Source organism: Manduca sexta, chromosome 4 (assembly GCF_014839805.1).
Source record: "Manduca sexta isolate Smith_Timp_Sample1 chromosome 4, JHU_Msex_v1.0, whole genome shotgun sequence".
Taxonomy (NCBI): domain Eukaryota; kingdom Metazoa; phylum Arthropoda; class Insecta; order Lepidoptera; family Sphingidae; genus Manduca; species Manduca sexta.
Window position 1 is genome coordinate 9,301,623 of NC_051118.1, and position 24,755 is coordinate 9,326,377.

A 24,755-nucleotide genomic window follows, 5' to 3' on the forward strand; every position below is an offset into this window, starting at 1 on the left:
AATAATCTATTGATAGAAATGTTTTGTCAATCATACATAGGGTTAGTATGACAGATTTCAGTCTAGTGTTAAATGGATAAATGTTGTTATTTAGAGGTTTCTGCTTTTACTTTTAACAACCAAAAATCTTCCCAAACTTCTCCATTTATATTATTCGTGTTTAACTAGTAAAAATAATTATCTATATCGAGTTGCAATGAATGTAGGTTTCCATAAGATCATCGATATTCGGGGTCAATCGTAATTATAAAAAACATCCACGAGGCGTATCTGGCGAAGTTATTATAAAAAATGTGCGAACATAAACAATAACATTGGACGCTATGGTAACTGGCTCGGAATAAAGTCGATATCTTTGGTAGCAACAATAATTCGAATATAAACTAAGTAATCATCGAGTTCATAATCATTGTGTTCGCCCCTTGCACCCTCGTCACCTCGTTTTATATTTCGATATATGCGTCATACACAAATACCAAATTTAGTGACTAAAAACGGAATATCAATATCTAAAAGTTTTTATTATCCCTGTTAATTTTCGCACTACTGGCGCCATCTTGGCACGCCTATTAGAACTTAAATATTCCCGCGCTCACAAAAGCAGTTTACCGACCGCGCGCACGTGGCGCGCACGAACGGCCATTTAGTGGATGACATGTTTTTTGCATCTTTGTACACTAGTATATACAAATCAAATTTGTTTTTATTTTTTGTTCAATATCCACGTTTTGTCTCTCCATTTCAACAACCCTAATCAATAACAATCGCTATTGTAATAGGGTACCGGACTATTTTTTGTTCTTTGCTATTATCAAATATTTACATAATATAAATTATAACACAGAAGGAATTATTAAAATCCAGTAAAAAATCAACAAGTTATAAGTCTTTGAATTTCGGAGGAAGGGGTAATTAACAAGAAACGGAATAGGGACGAAATACCCACAAGTGACGTCATCGGGAATTAAGACGCGTGCGCAAGAAAGAGATGAAGCGATATCCCCACATCGCGCTTATTTCTGCACATTACAATATTTTAAATATGAATTACTCGCAATTTTTTTTAACCAATTTTTATGCAATTTTCGCAGGAGAGCTTCTTTTTCGTATCATTAACCATTACATATAGAATAATGTACAAAATCAAACATAGGCCGGTCCCCTATTGGTGTATCTGAGCAGATTCTTATAAAACAATTAGGTGTTTACGGTTTCGCCCGTGTGAAAAGCCGTTCTCGCTATATAAATCCCTAAATCTGTAGTGATCCATAGCGCAACTTGGACGATGCCAGCACCATCTATTTATTAAAATATGAATAAAAAAGAAACATAGAAGGAAATTACCAGGATAAAAGTAGCCTATGTGTTTGCCCAAATTAGGGTCTATACGTGTTCGAAATTTCATCTGCATTCGTTCACCTGTTTCAGCATTTATTTCAAATAAACATCCATACATTTTTACAAACCTTTGCATTTACAATATTATACAAGATAACATAATATTAGGGTTTTTTCGATCAGGGGATAGCAAGGATATAATAAGGAGACCCTATATAATAAGGACTGCCATTTATCAGGCACTATTTGTTTAAATTTGATTACATCTTCTTGAATTAATATTGTATAGTTGTTACTAATCAAAAAGGAATAAGAGCAAGACGAGTCGATCTTAAGAACATTTAATTATATCGTGACTTCTTCGAAACGCACCAGTAATGCTTATGTTGATATACTTTATACCTAAGCCATGTTCGAGGAGAAACAACACCCGTGGAGTGGCCAAAACTAAATTCTTAATGATAATATCGATACTTCGGCAGTATATCCTCTACACTGAGATTAAACGTCTCGTATGGGTAGATACTCGATATCTTTTAAAGTATCCGGTACGGGCGGCGGTCAATATAGACACTCGACACGAATCGATATCGATAATCGCACTCGACTCTCGATATTGTGCGTTAAAAAGACGTCTTTAAGAATTTCAATTTTGTATTTCTTATATTTATTTTGTCCGTTCTCGATATTTTAATAATCGATATTATCGAGCCGATACATCTGTGGAACGGCATCGATAACATCTTCTCTTATCGATATATTGTACCTTAGTTGTTGTAGCACATTTTTTTTATAGTATTGGCAATATACAGAGTAAAACGAACGCGCAGATAAACGTGACCGAATGGCTTTCGCCTTTGTCGAATCGTCGATCGCAATTAGTACGCACCAGTTCCGAACGAACTTAACCGCTACCGCCTGGTTCATTTCGAAAATGGTCTAATCAGCATACGTGATGTCTGATATGCTTGCAGATGAGTTATTCGGATTAGTTTTTCTTATTAACACGTAACTAGGGGTTAGAATAATTTCCGTAATGTCGACCATCGCCGCACACGTAGCACACCTCCGTCATCGAGTTGTTGTCCGGCATCGACAGGTCCAGGATGTCGACCGTAAGACATGCTGTAGTACTGACCGACTTATCCTTGGGCTCCTTGGTGTGCAGGTTGTAGAGCGTGCCGCGCTTGTACTCGTCGCCGCACACGTAGCACACCTCCGTCATCGAGTTCTTGTCCGGCATCGACAGGTCCAGGATGTCGACCGTAAGACATGCTGTAGTACTGACCGACTTATCCTTGGGCTCCTTGGTGTGCAGGTTGTAGAGCGTGCCGCGCTTGTACTCGTCGCCGCACACGTAGCACACCTCCGTCATCGAGTTCTTGTCCGGCATCGACAGGTCCAGGATGTCGACCGTAAGACATGCTGTAGTACTGACCGACTTATCCTTGGGCTCCTTGGTGTGCAGGTTGTAGAGCGTGCCGCGCTTGTACTCGTCGCCGCACACGTAGCACACCTCCGTCATCGAGTTCTTGTCCGGCATCGACAGGTCCAGGATGTCGACCGTAAGACATGCTGTAGTACTGACCGACTTATCCTTGGGCTCCTTGGTGTGCAGGTTGTAGAGCGTGCCGCGCTTGTACTCGTCGCCGCACACGTAGCACACCTCCGTCATCGAGTTCTTGTCCGGCATCGACAGGTCCAGGATGTCGACCGTAAGACATGCTGTAGTACTGACCGACTTATCCTTGGGCTCCTTGGTGTGCAGGTTGTAGAGCGTGCCGCGCTTGTACTCGTCGCCGCACACGTAGCACACCTCCGTCATCGAGTTCTTGTCCGGCATCGACAGGTCCAGGATGTCGACCGTAAGACATGCTGTAGTACTGACCGACTTATCCTTGGGCTCCTTGGTGTGCAGGTTGTAGAGCGTGCCGCGCTTGTACTCGTCGCCGCACACGTAGCACACCTCCGTCATCGAGTTCTTGTCCGGCATCGACAGGTCCAGGATGTCGACCGTAAGACATGCTGTAGTACTGACCGACTTATCCTTGGGCTCCTTGGTGTGCAGGTTGTAGAGCGTGCCGCGCTTGTACTCGTCGCCGCACACGTAGCACACCTCCGTCATCGAGTTCTTGTCCGGCATCGACAGGTCCAGGATGTCGCGGTCGGAACTTGAGTTAGAGTTGCCCGAGTACACCGACACCGTTGATCTGGAAGCATAGTGATTGTATTGTTGAATTGTGACAAAATCAAGCATTTATTGTTGAACGGGTATGATGTACAGCGTCAAAGAAGTTTAGCATTGTGGCGGTACAATCGATGCATACACCGCCATCTTGTCAACATCGCCGGAACTGCAAGAGGATCGATGCAGTGACGCAACTACAGTGATATCACACAGCAATCACAATAGATGGCGACGTCGATCCTGAATCACGTCGGGGTCACCACTTTGTAGGGACAGAAGTAACAGAAATAAAGTCCACACGCAGACAAAGTTTATTTGCACAGAGTAAGAGTACAATTAACACAAGATTAGAAACAACTCGCACTACAAGAAAGAAGGAGAAAATAAAGAGTCAGTCAGCCGACGCATGCGGCGCGGATCGCTCACGCTCTCGCTGTCGCTTACGCTTGTTACTATACTGTTAATTATATTTAGTTCGTTTCATTTTGCTGTAGACTTTCTCTTTATTTTCTCCTTCTTTCTTGTAGTGCGTGTTGTTTCTAATCTTGTGTTAATTGTACTCTTACTCTGTGCAAATAAACTTTGTCTGCGTGTGGACTTTATTTCTGTTACTTCTGTCCCGCTACACTCGAGTCAAACACCCATACCTACAAGCATTATCAATCTTAAGTTTAGTATAGTAAGGATCAATCTTAACTTGGCCTTTTTTTCACTTACGCGGTATTGCACTATACACGACAATAGGTAGAAGTGCGACTAAAAGCCGACATAAATTCAGTTCTCGCTGACATTATAAATACGAAATATGCAAAGATTTTGAAAAGGAGAAGTTTTTTAGAATTATAAGTAGATATGGCTCCACAGATTTGGATATTTGATACTTAGATAAATCATGTCTTGGATTAACATAATATAGCCTTGCCAAGAAGACACATAAACTGTTCAGAGAGCGCCATTTTAGTGCTTTGTTTTCATTTTAAAATTAACGTTGTCGGTACAGAAATTAGCTCAATTTTATCACAACGCGGCGAAGGTTTTTATTTTCCTGGTCAGGCTATATAAACAACTTTTTAACCCAAAGTACACGGTGGATATTCAGGGCAAGGTCTATTATCAGCTATGAATACCAACACCCTTATTAACAGCAGAGTCAGCTGAAGTTGAGGTCTCTTGTATATCAAACGCAATGAAGTACCGCAATGATATGGAGTGACCGATCATCACTTATGCCGCCCTAGTACCTCGAATGACAAAAACAACGCCGCTCTGATCCCGAGAATGTAGTTGTAGAGTGTTTAACATGAGGTTTAGAGTTTGGGAAGCGTGTGTGACGTTTATTTTTAATTTGTTGGAATGTTATTTTTTTGCTTTCGCCCAGTATCTTTGACCGATAAATTTACGGGACTGCTGTTAACGGAACTATCCACGCTACGCCACCTCACCTCGCAGCACACTAACCTGACAGCGTCGAGGTACCCGGCGGGCTCGGAGGCGCCGGAGTGCTGCGAGCCCACGGAGATGACGGAGGGGTCGCGCGCGCGCAGGTCCAGCACGCCCTCCTCCTCGCCGCCGCCCGCGCCGCCCGCCCCGGACACGCCGTACCGCTGCTGCAACACCACACACGCACCTCATACACAACCACCCATTGAAATTTATTTTAGTGAAACAAAAACTTTGACAAAGAATTTGTTTAGGTACTTTTATGATTGAGTAAATACTCAAAGTTAAAGCTATTGTTTAACTACTTTTATGGCTGCATTTATACTTTTAAAGCAATAGGCACCAGTGGCGATGGGTCTATATAACTCGATTCCTATAGGCTTCCCTTTATGTAAAATGTATGTATAATCTAATTATCATAGATCGATTTGGATTCCGCATTTATGCATATTAGTAACTACGTATATTACGTCTATTATGACTGCCTCGGTGGCGTAGCTGTATCGGTGGCGTAGCTGGTGGTCCTGGGTTCGTATCCCGCGTCAGGCAAAATGATGTGATAAAGGGGAGAGTCTATCGTCATATCGAGCACAAATTCCAGACTCCGAGTTGATACTGAACAGAAAAACCCAATATCACTGTGCACCCATCTTCGAACCCAGGATATAAGAGCGCTGCCGTACCGCGCATGCAGCACAACTACGCCACCAATCCAGTTAACATAGGAATCTATACTATTATATAAAGCTGAAGAGTTTGTTTGTTTGTTTGTTTGTTTGTTTGTTTGTTTGAACGCGCTAATCTCAGGAACTACCAGTCCAAATTGAAAAATTCTTTTTGCGTTGGATAGCCCTTTGTTCGTGGAGTGCTATAGGCTATATATCATCACGCTATACCCAATAGGAGCGGGGCAGTAATGGCTAATCTCAGGAACTACCGGTCCAAACTGAAAAATTCTTTTTGTGTTGGATAGCCCTTTATTCGTGGAGTGCTATAGGCTATATATCATCACGCTATGACCAATAGGAGCGGAGCAGTAATGACTAATCTCAGGAACTACCGGTTCGAACTGAAAAATTCTTTTTGTGTTGGATAGCTCTTTATTAGTGTAGTGCTATAGGCTATATATCATCACGCTATGACCAATAGGAGCGGAGCAGTAATGGCTAATCTCAGGAACTACCGGTTCAAACTGAAAAAAATATTTTTGTGTTGGATAGTTCTTTGTTCGTCGAGTACTATGGGGTATATATCATCACGCTATGACCAATAGGAGCGGAGCAGTAATGGCTAATCTCAGGAACTATCAGATCGATCTGAAAAAAATATTTTTGTGTTGGATAGCACTTTGTTCCTGGAGTGCTATAGGCTATATATCATCACGCTATGACTAATAGGAGCGGAGCAGTAATGGCTAATCTCAGGAACTACCGTGTTTGAACTGAAATATCTTTTTGTGTTGGATAGCCCTTTGTTCCTGGAGTGCTATAGGCTATATATCATCACGCTATGACCAATCGGAGCGGAGCAGTAATGAAACATGTTGCAAAAACGGGGAAAAATTATTAGTTTTGAGAGCTTCCGTTGCGTGCGCTGCGTAAACGGTTAAAGTTATGCAACAATGATGTATGACGGGATTATTCCTCTTAAAAAGTTCTAAAAAATATATTATAAAACAAAAGTCCCCCGCTGCATCTGTCTGCCTGAACGTGTTAAACTCAAAAACTACCCAACGTATTAAGATGAAATTTGGTATGGAGACAGTTTGAGAGGCTCCCGGGAAACTACTACTTTTATAACGGAAAACTTTAGCCTGAAAAACTGTATAACGCGGGCGGAGCCGCGGGCAAATGCTAGTATGATAATAAAAATAAAAGCTACGTCAATCAACGTACTCACATTGACAAACTTGTTGACGTGATTGGTGTCCTTGTCGTCCTTCCGGTATGGCGAGGAAGCGGGCGGCGCCGGGTCGCCGGTGTAGGGCGCGCGCGAGGTGGGCCGCGGGGACGCCGCGGGCGGCTCGTCCCGCGCCGGCGCCTCCGACGACAGACCGAACACTTGCGCCGCGTACTCGCCCTGGAACGTCATGTCTGCACCTGGAAACGAGATCATAACTGTGTTATACTGGTGGTAAGATATTAATGCAGAAGGCGTACAACCCGCCATAAGAGCACAGATAAATATGTCGCATTTCGGTATCAGCTCGTGCATTCAGTTTCGAACCGGCCGGCATAGTTGTGTCGACTGGCGAGGGATAATCTTTTTTTTGGACAGTCGACATTTATTGTTGGCTCCACTTCGCTTACCGTCAGGTGCAGTGTGGGTGCTTTGCCGTGCAAGTTTAAATAAAAATGGGTTTAATTACAGTGTACTAAGTTTCCATTTGGAAAAAGGTTATTTTTACTAGGTGTAGCTCGCGACTTAGCCCGCGAAAGAAAATTCCCACTAAAATCCCTAAATCATTGTAACAATCTGTACCACTATCTGCACTATCTCAACGCCATCTACTTGAAACAATGAGATTAAAATTCAAATATGTCCTACAGGAGCAAATTACCGGGATAAAAAGTCACCTAAATATTAATCCAAGACATGGTCTATTCGTCTATCCATCAAAACGTAATCAGTGGCTACGACGTTTACTAACAAACATTCAAAAAAGTTTACTGACATTCGCATTTATTAGTAAAAGTAAGTAGTAAGGATAAGACAAAAAGTAAGATCACAACACAGAAGTATGCCTCTTCCAAACGACGCTAAAAATATAACATCACGTAATGATTTTTATTTTATCTGTACAACTAATTGACATTGTTGTCAATTAGTGATTAATCTATTTCGTTATAATTACTAAACTGACGACGCCTCATCAAAATCACATGAAATTGTAACTTTAATAAAAATTACGTGTCATGATCCATTCCTTCACGTGGTAATCCTCTAATTCAGTCCGACAATCTCCAATGAGCGTACATCAGCTGGTTTGTGACGCGGCCTCGACCCGGAGCCCCCCGCGGTCAGTGAAAGTGGTCCCGCGCGACCGACTCACCCGCTGCCGTGACTCGACTGACGTCACTCGACCGATGCCTCAAATCTTATGACGTCACCGTGACTTTTGACTGACATATGATTTAAAATGACCTGCATCCAATGCTTTTGTTAAAATAAGGCAACCAAAAGAACTATGAAACCGCAGGTTAGAGGTAACTTTTTTGTCCTTATTTAGCAAACCAATAGGATACATCACCTTTTTTTTACAACATGACTTTCAAATCATAAAGTACAATATAATAATGGATAGATGGCATTCAAAGGCATACATGACGTTTATAACAATATTATCACAATAATAATTGCTACATTAAAACATAAGTCGGATATTGAATGGTCCCAGGTAAAGCGATCAATATGCGTGTAATGTTATCGGATAAATACATATAGATAAGCTCATCTCTATTTACATCAATGAACTGCCGGACGCGTTGTTCCTTGACGCACCACTGTGTATCCAAGTACACAATATCACCGAGCATTATTACGCCCCCCCCCCACTCCTCTCCGGACCCCCTCCATAATGCCCTTTGGCCCATAATGACATGTGCGAAGCGCGACCCCGACCCGCAAGCGTCCGGTGAAAGTGACCGATTGACGCTGAGACCGCGACCTCAGAGGGTCACGCGGCTTGACGAAAACTTTACATGATATTAACACCACGGATATAGGATACGAGACCAAATTCCAGACCTCAAAAACCCGGGAACTATTTCTGCGTGGATGGGAACGTCAACAACATTTTAAATTTATCTTGCTAATTCAACTTGTTACTATTTCTTAATCCGAAAGTTTGTGGAAGTGTTTTAATTTGTCAATGTGACACTGACTCTTACAGCCCAGACCACCTCTTCACTTATAAGGCTGAAGTCTTCAAAACGTCAAGAAAAAAAAATTGCAATGCAACGCGTAAAATTATTTTATTTAAATTATATCATGTTGGATATCTGTCGTAGGACGGATGGCCGCTGGGGCAGACGAGTCCTAGAGTGGAGACCGCGTCTCGGTAAGCGTAACGTAGGACGACCTCCGACCCGCTGGTCCGACGATATTCGCAGGATCGCCGGTGGACGTTGGATGAGGAGAGTGGAGGACCGAGCAACGTGGCGAGCTCTAAAGGAGGCCTATGTTCAGCAGTCGACAGTTATAGGCTGATGAGGAAATGAGGATAAGGATAATTTCTAACTGTCTTATAATCAAAAGTCCGATTTATACCACCACAAAGTTTATTCTAGTCAACAATTTTGATCAAGAACTGTTGCGTTCCAGTTTTGACCATAAACTTTAATCTAATTTATTATATTGCTAATAAATCCATTACTGATAGTCCAAAGTTCCTATCACATAACTAAACGTCAGTCGGTGACGAAGTGCAGATGAATACGATAGGAATGTCTGATATCTCCACAGACACAGCTAAAAATAGACATGACATTAATTATATAAATAAATCACTCGCAACGCAAACCTTATAAACGTTTACCACACACTCGTGAATGTGTTTCTTTTAATGCAAACATTTGTTCAGCTCTAAGTGGTATAAAGGCAAAACAAACAAACCAAATATGTGCTAACGTTATATTGCATTAATAAAAATGTAATTTTTCGACGAACAGTTAATGACATTGGCGCGAGCCTTCGGTCACGCTGTCGTCTCACAATTAGTTAATTAATAAATAGTGCACAACTTGAATTGCTATGATTATTATAAAGTATAGTTACACAATACTCAAAGAGACCTACCACGCTGGCAAATTGCGAACGATTTCATTGTGGAACGAAGGTACAGCGAATTCGCCGCAAATTCGCAGCGCACACACCACGCGTGCGTAGTGAAGACGCTAAGAGCGCGCAAGGTATTTTGGAGAGTCGGTAACAAAATAAATTCTAACGAGGAAACATTACTGTTAGCTAGAGAAACATGTACAAGTAGGCAAAAAATACAAACAAGTAACTACCTACAAATACAAAAAGCTTTTAACCGACTTTCAAAGGAGAAGGTTCTCAATACGTGTTTATATTTTTTATTGTATCCTATACAGATCTCTTTCAGATAAGCGCGCCGATAATCGATATTCCTTTTTTCTTTTTGCAATGTAGTACAAGTACAAACCCGCTTGTATTATATTGAGCAACAACTATGTTTACATTTTTCACAAATTCCATTGAAACGGAATATGCTTCGCGATATCGTTATACGATATCAAATTACGTAATGCGCTGTAAATTTTATAGTCATAGGTGGCATTATACAATCATTTACGACGGCAATGCAAATAGTGAAATGATTGCACACATTGTGTGTACAATGGAATTTATTTAAAAGCTATAAATCAATATATAAAACAAAAGCTTCAACTATCAAATTGTTTATTGAGGGTCTTTTACACTATATATTACATTCATTTTATATAGACTTTGTAATGTGTATTTGATCCCGCTGACATTAGGAAATATTAAGTCGATTTTGAATATTTTTTACTAATTAGAAGCTACTTTGTCTCTAAGAAATATTGACTACTTTTATCCTGAGAAGAGCTAATTAGCGCCATAAATAATAGGCAAAATATACATTTTATTGTTTGACCAAACGACTGCTGTATCGAACAGCTAGGTACGCCTTTAACAAAAACTAAAGACTTCTGAACGTAAAATATTGATTAAACAACTTGTTCCTTAACCTATCAGTACATCATTTCCTGCTTACTACTGTGATAAAAGAGATTCATTTTATAAAAGTATATTTTTATCAACATGTTTTGTTCCTTTACCTATCAGTACTTCATTTCGTGCTTCCTACTGTGATAAAAGAGATTCATATTATAAAAGTTGTATTTTTTATTGGTTTTAAAGTATACAGTTTATTTGAATATTGTATGTCCCCAAATTAATTCGAATAATCTTCGTTATCTGATAATAGCCGCTGTAAGTAGATACTATACTATACTACCGATACCATATTCCATTCTCACGCTTCGGTCGGTCGTACCGCTTACCATCAAGCGAGCGGCATGCTCGTCTCGTCATTTAATTGAAATAAAAAAAAGACGTAAAAAAATATTCCATAAATTAAGTTCTTTGGCAAACAGCGAAATGCATAATAATGGAGAGGGTGCATAGTGATAACATTTTTTTTTAAAAGGCTAAGGCAAAATGACTCTACTGTAAGTATATAAATAGAGTGTCGACACAATTATGCCAGCCTATTTGAAACCGAATATACACAGGCTGATCCCGGAACACAACACACATATGCAGGCTACAATTGTATTAGTAAGTTCGTTTGTAGTACAAAGTGTTTTAAATTATTTACCTATTTCAAAAAGCGTCTAAACCTCGTCAATCATAATACAACAGCGGCTGCACAAAAACATTGTTTTGGTTGTACACAAGTTATATGTTTGAACGTAGGCCGGCTGCAATATTACAATTTGAATGCAATTTTCGTGAAGTACACATAACTACATCGGAATTTTCAATCAAATGCGTCATCCGCATTCATTTTACTCGTGCGAGAGTATTGGAAATATTCTGTATTCGATAGCGATCGTACATATGGAAGAACCGTATAGTGGAACTTTTCGATGAACCATATTCGAGGGTGAATCGAGCAGCATCTATAACGACGAGCCGGCATTATTTTACAAACGTCGAGGAACGCAACATTTCTTTGACTGATATTATATTAGAATAACTATACTTATTATATCCGCCGGGGTAGCGACAACCGTACTTACATAAGTTGTTAAAACCAGTTATGGTGGCCCACGTAAGTGCGTCCCGTTCCGTGATAAGCCTGTGTATACCCAGTTCCATCAGAGAGTCCAATTGTCGAGGAGTAATCATCTCTTGACAGTCGACATTCTATTGAACTCTACTCCACTTACCATCAGGTGCGGTGGTGTGACTTTCCCGTGGCTGTACAGAAAAAATTAAACCCCGACCACAACAAACAATGAGACTCGCATCCGCGTTGATAACGCCGCGGTGCGCGCAACACGATTACGTCACGCGACACGCGTGCTACAGCCGTCGCGCACGCGTCGAGCGCGCGGCCGACACGTCACTCCGTCAATGAACATATTTCAAATTTACACACGCATAACTCTGCGTGTATTTAGTTACGGCATTCCTAATTAATAATACAAATTTGAAATTATAATTTTAAGCAATACTCGTACTTTTCTATATTCAAAAATTAACTAATAATTTTTAAGTAAGTTAAAGAGACTAATATATCCTACCACGACTGACGGTAGGATATATTTTATATCCGCTCGGTTAGCGACCACCGTACACAAGGTGTTAAAAACCGCCATAGTGGCCCACGTAAGTGTGTTGCGTTCCGGGAACAGCCTATGTATATCCGGTTCCAACAGGCCAGCATGATTGTATCGACTGTCGAGGGGTAATCATCTTTCGTCTCTATTCAGAGATAGGCAGAGGTGTAAAACACCCACATCCTATTATGATAGGTCCTATGTAAGAAGAGGCCAAGCCAATTGCCACAATTCCAGGCTCCGGGCTAACACAGTAGATAACCTCAATATCACTGTCCGACCCAGTATTCGAACCCGGACCACTGGGCCATAGTAGTACCGCACACGCAACACAACTAAGCCACCGAGGCAGTCTCACCAAATTAGCTTTCAAACTGGTGCCCTCGCTGCACCTCCACTCCTACTAGCAGATAGTAAGGTCACCAGCCCACAAATTAATGCTCTTAGCGCGTTATCAGGCCCCGGGTCGTAGGCCGCGACCCGTGCCACCGATTGCATGAATGTAGTAACAATGTATTTTTATTGTAAACACACGCACCAGCGAGTGGAGTATAACCGATTAATTCCACACATGCACGCACACAATGCAACATATATCTTATAGTCGAATAATACAAGATATATCTTATAGTCGAATAATGCTTGCTTTAGAAAAAAATGGTAGCGCTACCCTGTAGACATAATTATCAACGCCATGGGCTCGACCTGAGTCGTACTAGGCTCGCACAAAAATCTGACTTAAATCAACTGTTTAAAATTGCATTTCGCATAGACATGGTGAGTAAGATTTTCGGAGTCAAAAACCTCGGACTTTTATTTAATACCAATTGCTTTAATTCCGCCCCGCATCTTGAACGTAGGTATCATACGTGATACGATGTACACTAACATCGAGTAACCTAATTCCTTCTTTTCCAAATATATAGTAAGATAGTGTGACCTAAGAAAGCCCGGTTCGTAACAAGGCCCACCATATATTTGTTGGATTTCGTTTTTGTGCTGTAGTGCAAAAACATCTAAGATTTTTTATTTTATTATTTCTTTTATTATAAAATTTTATAATGTGTAGTAAAAGGTAACAATTTAATCAAAGTATTTTCCTTATATTTCTTTATAAAACGATTTTATGGTGATTTTAAAATTAGATGAGCCTTCAAGGATTACGTTACCTTATAAAAAAACTTTACTTACATCTCCAATAACCTATTAGAGAAAACAAAAAGCTGTCGTGTTGCGTAGTTTCTATATAAAACAATGATATCCCCGCATTGGTACCGTTCCATTCATCGTGTACAAAGTGGCTAAGTGCGGTCCAAGCTCTCACATTATCAGCTGTTGTTCTAGTGTCAACGGGAGGTCAAAAGCCGCGACCTGTGTCCGACATCGCACGAATACAATATTTATAAAATACGTCAGTATTGTATTGAATTATGCTAGATACGGCTGGGATAGGATCTGTTTTACTATGGAGACAATAATATATTTAAAATTGAGTAAGTTTATAAAAATGAGGGAAGATATTTTGTAACATTAACTAATCGAACGACCATTGTCAGCCGTGACCATGAAGGCTGCAAAATGTCGGGACAAATTCACAAAATCACGTAAAATCTGTAAATTAGTTATATTTCAATATCGACACATATTTTCTTCACAACATAAATGCGGATCGGTAGAGTTTACTAACTTTAGAATTAGTCACAAAATTCGCAAGTATTTTAATCGTCTTGTTATATGTTTAAACATAACGTGCCAATTGCATTTTCATAATGAATTTGTATGTGATTTATTAAGTCCTATCTTCTTAAAACATACATCTTGGACCACGGATTTTAGCATCGTTTCTGTGTGTATCGTGTGCTGACCACGCATAATTACCCACTCTGAATCCATCATAGAAAATAGAGTGAGGTCAATTAATAAAAACAATCACACACAACGTTCGCAAAGTAAACGTGACATTAATTCAGATTATTATATTAATCTCAACTGTTATGCGGACCGTACCACACCATAAGCCGTGATTAGATAACGCATATTTGCGAATCGTCATGTTTTGTATATTCCGTTTAGTTTCCTATCGGCGGTGAATGTACGTTTATCTGTTTGTTCGTTTGTCTGTTTGTTCCGGTGCGTAACATGCATCGTCGGCTTCTGTACATCTGATATAGGGTTGCTATAACTTCCTAAAGCCACATGGACATTTTAACGTTTGGACTTTAATTTAGAGAGACATTTAATTCCCCGTATTTAGAAGACATGTTATCAACTTCCTAAGCCAATTCCATCACATCTCGGACATTAAACAATATTTCATACGACTGGTTGAAGCCAAGGCTAGCAGCTCGTTTGATGGAAATCATACACGGCTGTAAACTGTCATAACATTACTGAAATTTAGACTTTAAGGTATCTAAGATAATCCGCATAATGCATAACACGGTCTAAATGTTAATCGATTTTGTAATGTTGATTGTAGTTAAATTAGAGACTTCAGAGTAGTTGGCAAAAATATGCCAATGGGATGTATTTCTCACTTGAGTTGCAAACGAAGACGAAGTTCCGCTCCTTGTACAGAGAAAATGTTTGATCCAACCTCATTTGTCACAAACATTGACATCTGTGCAAGTATTATAACCACAATATATTGTTCCGGGTCCGCAAAGACCCCAAGAAACATAACTAGCGAAAAGTAATAGGATATTTCGGCTATGCCGGCCTGCCGAATTGCTGCTACATTCTGCTTCCTATGTCCATTATAATTACAATTCGCCTTATATCCCGTCACAACACGTTATGGGGCAAATGCACTCCAATCTTCCGAACCAACCGGATCCAATCCATCAGTGCGATGACAGCGCACATCAAACATCGCCTGTGACGGAACATCTCGCGTCCACGAGATACAGAACACAGGAATTTAGCCCCTATGACATACATCAATATGTACTGTGTAGCTAACAGTTACGAGGAATGGCGGTGGTTATTTTTAGCTGGCAGCGACTCCGCGCGGGCTCTTAGCCGGTCGAAATCTCGATGGTTACGACAGACGCACGGACGCCGGTAGTGCGGGAACGCACAGGGCACTGATTCTCTATGCCGCATATTATAAAATAATAAAAATAATAAATAAAATACTCTATTTATCACGTAGGCGAACAAAGTTACACTTGTGATACGTCAATACAATTTATAAGAATACATATTATACAACGGACATTTGAAATTAGGAATTAAATATATAAGGAATATAGGGCAGTAGCTAGTTCGGGCTGGCATTATTTTGACTGTTCCTAACAAGAACATAACACACCTCATCGTGTTCATGGCAATTTAAATTGGCATATAGAGTACGATTCCACGCTATATTCACGAGGTTGACGTAACACGGCCGTGTTAAGGGTTTACACTGTTAGGGAATAATACCCCGGGTTACTTACTTTTATTGAAAACTGTAAGCACATTTAAAGAATATGTGAACGATTAAAAACGTTACTCCATGATAAATAATCACAAATTTTATGATAGCTTCCAAACGAATTAGATGTATTGCCGGCTTTTAACAAAATAAAATTGATTTTTCTACGATCCCTCCAGTGACCAACCATATCAATAATGAACATGGTAATTCCAATGCCTTGGCGTTATTGTATTTAGTGCGCAATATGACTACCGCTCTGAGGCCGAGGGTTCGAATCTCAAGTCAGACAAATTGATATTACCTGTTTCTGCTCAGTATCAGCCTGGAGTCTGGAATTTGTGCTCGATATGGAGATAGGCTCATCTTTCACGACATGGGATGCAACACACATGAGTAAGTACTCTGATTACAACTCTACCTTCCTTCGGGGAATAAGGTGTTGTGTGTTTGTTTGTTTCTCTAAATTGTAAATGTTTTTTATCAGTCGAACATCGAATGATAGCGTCAAAGAGCCACTACAAGTTGTGACATTGATGCAAAAGGTCACTTGCCCCTTTTAACCCAAAAGTTTCGCGTGACAAAGTTTGTCATTTCTCCGAAGGCGTTGTTAAAGTATGTACATGCATACTTTAATACATTGAAATTTAGAGACCTATCACACAGGTCAAGTGCGTGCGAATTCACAGCGAGACGAAGACGCAGCTAGCTCGACACGTATTCGCTGATGACGATCGTGTGATCTATTTTGTGGACGAGAAATGATTGCCCTTCACCAGTCAACACAATTATGTCAGTCTACTTGCAATAAACTCGACCAAATTTTCGCTGTTGAAACACGTTTACTTACTTACTCGACATAAATACTAGCATATTCAGATCTAACATTTAGAGAAAGTGTTACTATCGCAATCTATTATACAGCGTCATTTTGATATTGCGTTACTAAATGTAACCACATACTCGTCTTTGTTTCTGCTAACATTATGCCAAAAAACATCCATTAATAACGAATATTTTCGTTAAAAATCATTTCGTAGTTTAATGCAAATATGTCGTGTGCGTGAGTGTATTTCTGCCTGAAAGTGTGATGTTGTCGATGCGACGAATTCTCTTAGAGTAGTAGTAGTGGCATTAGAGTAGTAATAGTGGCATTAGTGGAAACCTACACTTTTTTATTTTACATCTACGGCTAAATTGACTTATTGTAAAGTGTTATTTTCAAGAATAAGTACGTGATCTAGCAATATCTCATCTATAAGTCAGTAAAATGCACGATCTGCGATACTATTCTGTTCATAAAATCTGTAATCTGTTATAATACTACTAAGAATTATTTAGTAACGCTATGTATACATTACCCTGTATACAATATTACATATTTCTTATTTTAACGAACGTTTCGTTAATCAGACCACACGTCCACAACGTGTCCAATAATAAATATGTCCGTACATAGATAAACAAAGCTGGTAACAATCGGTAACAAACGCTGCACGCAGCGCGGCATTGTCGCGCGGCCGAGTCTCATTGTAACCGACACCACAATGGAATTTTACAAATAACCCGATGTGAAACAATGCCGTAAGGTTGTTAAGAATTGAACGTGTGTTTGCCAAAAGTTCTGAATGCGTTTATAGTTATCACTTTCGGAAATATCTAAGTACTTCCAATTGTGACTGTGGCGGGAGGATGTTTGTATGTGGCACATACTATGTGCCCGGATAGCGACCACCGTACACAAGGTGTAAAACCCATCATAGTGATCAACACCAGTGTCACAATGTGTATGGTTTCAAACAAGCCCGGCATAATTGTGTCGACTGTCGTAGGATAACCATCTTTTATCAGCTGACACTCTATCTGGACTCCATTTTGTTTATCGTCAGCTGCAGTATTGTCACTTTGCCATACCGTATAAAAAATATGACCATAGAGAAACTTACTAATCTAAGCCACGACACAATATTGCCTAATACTTATGACAGCATTTATCGAAATAAGATAAGCAACATTACAAAATACAAACGCAAGCCTTTAATTCATTACTTAAAAAACAACATCAAAATTATACACTTTTAAAAAGTTTGTATCATTATCGACCTTTAACATCAATTGTTCGAAAAACAAAAATTACATTTTCGCAAACAAAAAAAAAGTACCACAGAAAACATAATACAAAGGTAAACCGCACGTAAAGAGAAGCCCGGAGCAGCTGAACCAACATGGCGATGCGCCTGCCGCCCTTAGAGGACGCCAAACAACGCGTAAAAACGCGGTCGCAAAAGAAAATATACGCTCTGTGGATTATTCTTTTAAGCACAAAAATATATATAGAGATAAACGGGCACGGTTACCCGTCCGTCTATCATACAGCGGGAGCAGAGATACGGTTGGTATACGCGATAACTTTGCTACGGCGCTATGACTAGCTTACTGAAAATGAGATTTGTACGTTTCTGAACAAACCACACATCACGCCTATTTTCCCGAAAGGGATAGGCAGAGGTGTAACGGAGCACCCATGTTTAGCCTGTGTGTTCCGACCAATGATGGGATAAAGGGCGACCCTATCGCTATATCAAGCACAAATCTTAGCAACCGGGGTAAGCAGAAATTTCCAATACCAACGCGCACGCAAAACAATTACGCCACCGAAGTCCCTTAACCCTATTTCAATTTTAATTATTTTTTGTGTGGCTGTATTTAAACTTTCCATATATGAAAAGCTCAGAGCTGTATCGCCGAATAGGTAGGTAGAGATGCAACGACGATAATTAAAATCGCAGCAGGCAGTTGTGCGAATCGAAAAATTGAGAATTTCGGTGTACACATCGCCTTCCAAGATTACTATTTTTGCAACTTCAATAAAATGCAAATATACTTATGAGGCAATAATTGAAATTAATTTGATAAAAAATACTAAAATAACCATAGCACCCCATGAGATCAGATATTTAATAACCAATATAATAAAAAAAAATCGATTCCTAAAATTTTTTACAACGAATAGAACAAACGCATGAATTATTCGTAGGTACTAAAAAATAACGGCAACTGAGGAAATTATTATCGTTCGAAGAATCGAACCCGCACACAAAAACAATTGTTCACCGCCATATTTAATTACACACATCAGCAGATCGCGGCGACTTGATACCAAAGCAAAAAACCGTTTACCCGTTTCAATGGCACAGTAGGCGTTTTGTAATTTTTCCCGAGAATTAATCGCCACAGAGTTGCAGAGTTGAAAATTGAATTATTATCGAAGAGTTCATTTATTTTCATATTAAGGTATAACTTGGTATCAATATAGAGGCAAATAAAAACTGTGAAAGTAAAAGAAACTTTTGATATAACGTAAAGAATGCTTGTCTTATGCTATGACGTCATTGTATATACTGTGTTCACGTGTGAGGGAGATAGCGAGATACATATTTCTATTATACAGGCACTTGTTTGGAAACCAAATATCAACTGCTGACTCGTTTTTCATCGTCATACTCGTGAACGGGTGCTGCTTGAGAGGACTTTTCTGCCCATTTCGCTTGCTACATATATCTAAGTTCTAGGGGTATATTGGAGAACTTCAGGTTCAATTATTTCATGATTCCTGAGAGGGTTGTGCACTCTTATCGATGAATAATTTATTTATAAACTATTTTGCGTGTATATGAATAATTTGCTTTGAGCAAGGACAAAAAAATTTTTTTTTTTCAAACAAATTATTTCATTTTATTTCGTCCACAATTTTTATTCATAATATTTTTATCATAGATATTTAAAATTATTAATTGTATCAAACATATCAAATTTAAACCTACCCTACTGCCTTACTAATTAATCTGACAGTATGACAATTCTTATTTTCATTTCACACGAGGGTAATAATAGAGTTCAAATTACATACAGTAGATCGGTTAGCGAATCGACCGCATCTAACTAAACACACCGCAAATACCACCGTAACCGATACACTCGATAGGTCTCCATTCTTCTGAACACTAAAATACCTTTTTTAAAGTGCCGTATCATGTGCCGTTTCTGATACCATTGATCCGTTAGGTCTTGAACTTGAAATAAACAGGTTACTTACAGGCGTCTACTGACGAGAGATGATTACTCCTCGCCGGTCGATGCTGGTGGTAGGATATATTTTATATCCGCCCAGATAGCGACCACCGTACACAAGGTGTTAAAACCCGCTACAGTGGCTCACGTTAGTGTGTCGCGTTCCAAGATCAGCCTGTGTATATCCGGTTCCAAGAGGCCGGCATAATTGTGTCGACTGCAAAGGGGGTAATCATCTCTCGCAAGTCGACATTCTATTGGACCCCACTCCACTTACTATCAGGTGCAGAGGGGCCACTTCGCCGTATCCGCATAAAAAAGGACACAATCATGCCGAGTTGTTGCAAGCTTTTCCAATCTGGTAATCCAAGTAAAACAGCTGACCGATGATACTTACCGTCGCGTCGTCGATACAAACAGCGTGTTAAACACATTCAGTCACGGTGTTCAAGACCGAAACACGCCGATTGTACCGCGAGTAGCGTGACGTGGATTACACGCGCGTTTAGAAATGCGTGAACGCGACAAATATTACAAACATTTGTATATGGTTATTTGTAAACACACCTACAATGATTGGCATCTTTTGAATGTTGTAAGTTGATGATGACGGACGGAATGATTTTAGACATTCTGCACTTGATTGAATAACGACTGTGATTTAAATGAAAACCATCGTATTAACACCTATTCGGGTACCGGAATCGGCCATATTAAAACAAGCCGACATAATATTTGTGACCGCAAAGAGAGGCTGTGCTTCTCGTTGGTACACAATACAAATAATTATATTTAGACTACGTTATATTCAGCCTCTGATACAGAATAGTAATTAGGTATGCCGCGCCTGTATAAGTGTCGATGCTATAACCGAACTCAGGGCCGCAGTTTCACAGCTGGCTCAGCACCTACTGCGCACGAGGGCTATCACACGGCAGCCCCGCACGACCCGCACGGAACGGTAAAGTTTCCGCGTAAACAAACGCGATTTCCAGAGGCTTCGCGCCGACAACTCGACCGACTTGTGACTACTTCAGATGGGTTGGGGAAATTTGATTTGGTCGCGTGTTTCAAACACGCCTTGTTAGGTTTCTTGGTTCGCAGTTGCTCTCTTTGGATATTATAAACATTTGGAATGTTTCTCGAATGCGCGAGTATGCCAGGTCAGGCACTAACGTCGCCAAGATTTTTTTCCTTTTATTTAAAATTATTATAATTAGTTTTAATTACTGTTAATACTTACATATAATTTATGTTTAGTGTGAGTTACCGCAATAATCGTATTTCCTTTCTTTCTTTCAAGAAGAAAGCATTGTCGTGTTCCGGTTTATAGAACATTATAGTTCCTAACATTATGAAATATATAACCAATTGACAAACGAAGTGCATTGCTATGAAATCCCAAGTTCTGAGTGGATTTGTTATTGTTCAGGAGCTGGAGTGGCGGTTTCTGTCAATCTCATCATTTGAAATATAGAAACTTTAGTCATTTTATTACCGCATGCAACTACTTCTACAAAATGGTGTTGGGTAAAAGCAGGTGGATGGAGAAGACTGTTGCCACATCGAATGCGTACAGAAGACTAATTTCCCATGTGTGGTAAACATGAGACCTGATCAAGATCGAATCATGAACCCATTTCGTTGTCGAACTAGGCCTTTATTAGAACAGCAAGGTGACCGACCCTACAAACTAGAAGTCACGTATAACTGAACCATGTACCTACTGTTAGCAGTAGATCCATACTGCAAACATATACTGTATAAGTAAGGACGTACACAAAACACGAACGACTGTCGTGCGTTCACGTCGCGCGGCACTCGTCGGTCGGTTTGTTTTTAATATTATTTATCTGCGGGGGATCGATGCGGGCCCGGCGGGGTTCGGGAGGGGCGGTGGGGGGATGGAGAGAGGCGAGGGAGGGGTGGATGGCGGTGTTGGGTCGAATTTACGACATCCACTCACGACCAGCCCGGACGCAGCGCTCTGTACATACAATGTCGCCCCATAGTAAAAACACGAGCGACAGCATGCAGCACTTTACATTCATTTTATACTAAATTTACTCGCGCTCCCGATCGCGTAACAGTCCGGTAAACTAGCCAACAGACAGACGCATCACGCCTTTACACCCGAAGGGCAAAGCAGAGGTGCAAGAGCACACACTTTTCGCCTGTGTGTTCCGTCCCATAATGTGATGAGGGGCGAGCCAACCACTATATTAAGCACAGAAATTTCAATCGTTAATTTTTATAATAAATAGTATGTAGAATTGTCACACACAAATTTTAAACGTAGTACAAAAATACATATAACTTTCTAAACAATTCCGTATCCTATACGAAACCCTACAAATCCGCGACACAACTCCACGTGACCGAGCGATAAATATGCAAGTTCACAGCACGCGGCACGCACGGACGGCGCACCGTTAATATTTTATACACATCCGCGTTGTTCGACGTTTGTGCGAGCTTTTGAATCTCTCACCGGAGGACGGACGAAGGGAAAATATAGGTGGCTGGCCACTGTGTGCGATGCGTTCAAATTACATCGCTCGAACTTACAAAACCCTCACAACATTATCTCATGAGGCACAGAGACCCTAGTGCAACCAACATTAGGCGGAGTTTATGTCCGTCCAATCGGATAAATAATATTTTTTTTACTTAATTGGTAGTAAAGTAGAATGTCTACGAACCTTATTAGTCCTTCAATTTATGTAGAAAGCCTTATTTAGACGGAGCAATTTTCTCGCCTGATACCTACAATTCTTGAAAATAAATAAAAAAATGCTGAATATTCTTAGTAGCGAGGCAATTCTCGCCCGCGTTGACAGGCAATACTTGCATAATGTAAGTTGTACCTACCTATATAATAAATTCTTCCATTATATATATAATCGAACGCTAGTTCTTGCTCTTCCCCTACGTCTGAACAGTACGATGCAATCATTTCCTGAAGAGTATTGCTAGCAATAATTAACCCGTTTAAATAGGATTTTATTAATGTTGAAAAAAGAAGACCATCTATTATTTTCCGATGTTAATTTATAAACTTATTATAGTGAGCAATTCCACGAAAATCAATCGCTGCGATATCGCTCTCACTGTGACAGGACCCCAAAGCCGGTACGTGGAACAAGGACATTCAGCATCAGCCGTCAATCTCGCCTTGTACAACGTAGTACATATCCCGGAACTGTGTCTCCACTTATCATTTCGTAGAAATATTTACGTATTGACAATTTTAATGATAAATAATGCATTATTTCCATTGCATTGCAAGTTGTATTTCCATATTTATAGAGCCGATGATTTATCAGTACAGACACCTTAGCGATTATTATAATATGTTTCGGTATAATTAATGAAATATTTAAGATATAATTTTATTTTTTACACTTATTGATAAATGTTGTATACGTGTGTAATAGTTATTAAATGTTTTGTCTTTCCATGTGGAATGGTATTTAGTGTCAGGGGAAACAAGACAAAAGTTCATAACTTAGTAGTTTTTTTAACACGCTTTCATTTAAAATATTTTTTTTTGTCAAGCATTAACTAGAACTGAATCAAATCGCACTCATAATTCGGCTCTGCCCGCCCGTTGCGTCACTTATAGAAGTAACAAGCTTCCCAGCTTCGCACGGGAAGCAATAATTATAATTTATAGCCATTTAACGATGATTAAACAAAATTGCAAAAAAGCAAAGATTTTTTTTGTAATTCCTGTCGCTACCGAATTTCAAAAGATCAACTGCTGGACTAATCTGAACATTGGCTAAAATTTCATTAAAACCGTTCCGTTTTCCGTTACCGTGGAATCCATGGGGAACATATTAAATACATCAATGTTTTTTTTTATTTATATCTAAGGTAGATAAATAGAACGTAGACGTATAGCAAGGTGGACAAGGTCGTAACCGACACACCTTGTCAACGCATTCTGACTCATAAATCCACTTACCGATGAAAGGTTTCCCGTCGAGCCTCTTCATCCAGTAGAAGCGTTGGTTGTGCGGCTTGTTCTCCCTGTCGTACTGCTCCCACTGCTGCCGCAGGAACGTGTAGCACACGCAACAGCAGCGTACGGTGCCGTCCTCGTCGCCGTCGGCTCGGTACCCGGTCGGCGGCGCGTGCGCACCCAGGAACGGGAAGTATGGCTCCGAGCTCTAGGAATGACAAATAAATATAGATACAATGAACACCTTATGCGAACCTCGTCAATACAATTTCGAATATTTTTAATAAGGACGAATAGATATATTATGATAGATATTTTGTGTTTGTAGCTGCGCCGACGTGAAAAGTAAATCCGGGATAAAAATCTCGCTATATATTTTCTCGGAATAAAAAGTAACCTATGTGTTATTCCAGCTTATAATCTATCTCTCTGCCATTTCATACAGATCCGTTCTGTCATGATGGATCCACAAACGTCCCTCCAAACATTCGCATTAATAAATATTAGTGTAAGACGGTCAGTTAATGTGCATATTCTAATTTGCTAGAGATGCAACAAGTGAAAACTACCCCTAGCCGGGCTTATGTCTTTCCTGACATAGGATAATGACCACCGCCTCAACGGCCAAAGTATGACGCGTTCCGGGATCAGCCTCTACATATCCGGTTTCAAACGGGCCGGCATAATTTATCATCTCTACTATAACTTGAAACCGAAGGAAGCTCATGTTATAACAACCCCAACGTGTATGCCTTGCGTTCAAAAACAAACACACACCCGTACACACAATCAGAAGAAAGGCGTACGATATCGTCGCAACACAACGCACTTACGGTCAATGAAAACGTAACACAAATTATCGGAACTGGTCGCCGGGCGGCCGCCAACCGGTTTCACTTGTGCCAATTGACACCGCGCTGTAAAACTATTGACATTTGACATTAGGCGATTTCGTGTATGACGGGGCTGGCGGCGAGGACGCGGCGTGCTGAAATATGG

General features: G+C 40.2%; 1 protein-coding gene across 1 annotated transcript in view; it reads right to left on the reverse strand.

The window, feature by feature from the left end:
• Positions 1-24,755, reverse strand: part of LOC115445299 — a 192,793-nt gene that overhangs the window by 106,547 nt on the left and 61,491 nt on the right. Inside the window, exons 3-6 of the mRNA XM_037442192.1 lie at positions 23,760-23,964; positions 6,866-7,065; positions 4,985-5,133; positions 2,477-3,548 (exon numbers count right to left, since the gene is read on the reverse strand). Of these exons, the coding sequence (XP_037298089.1) occupies positions 2,477-3,548; positions 4,985-5,133; positions 6,866-7,065; positions 23,760-23,964 (1,626 nt within the window). The remainder of the gene's footprint in view (positions 1-2,476; positions 3,549-4,984; positions 5,134-6,865; positions 7,066-23,759; positions 23,965-24,755) is intronic.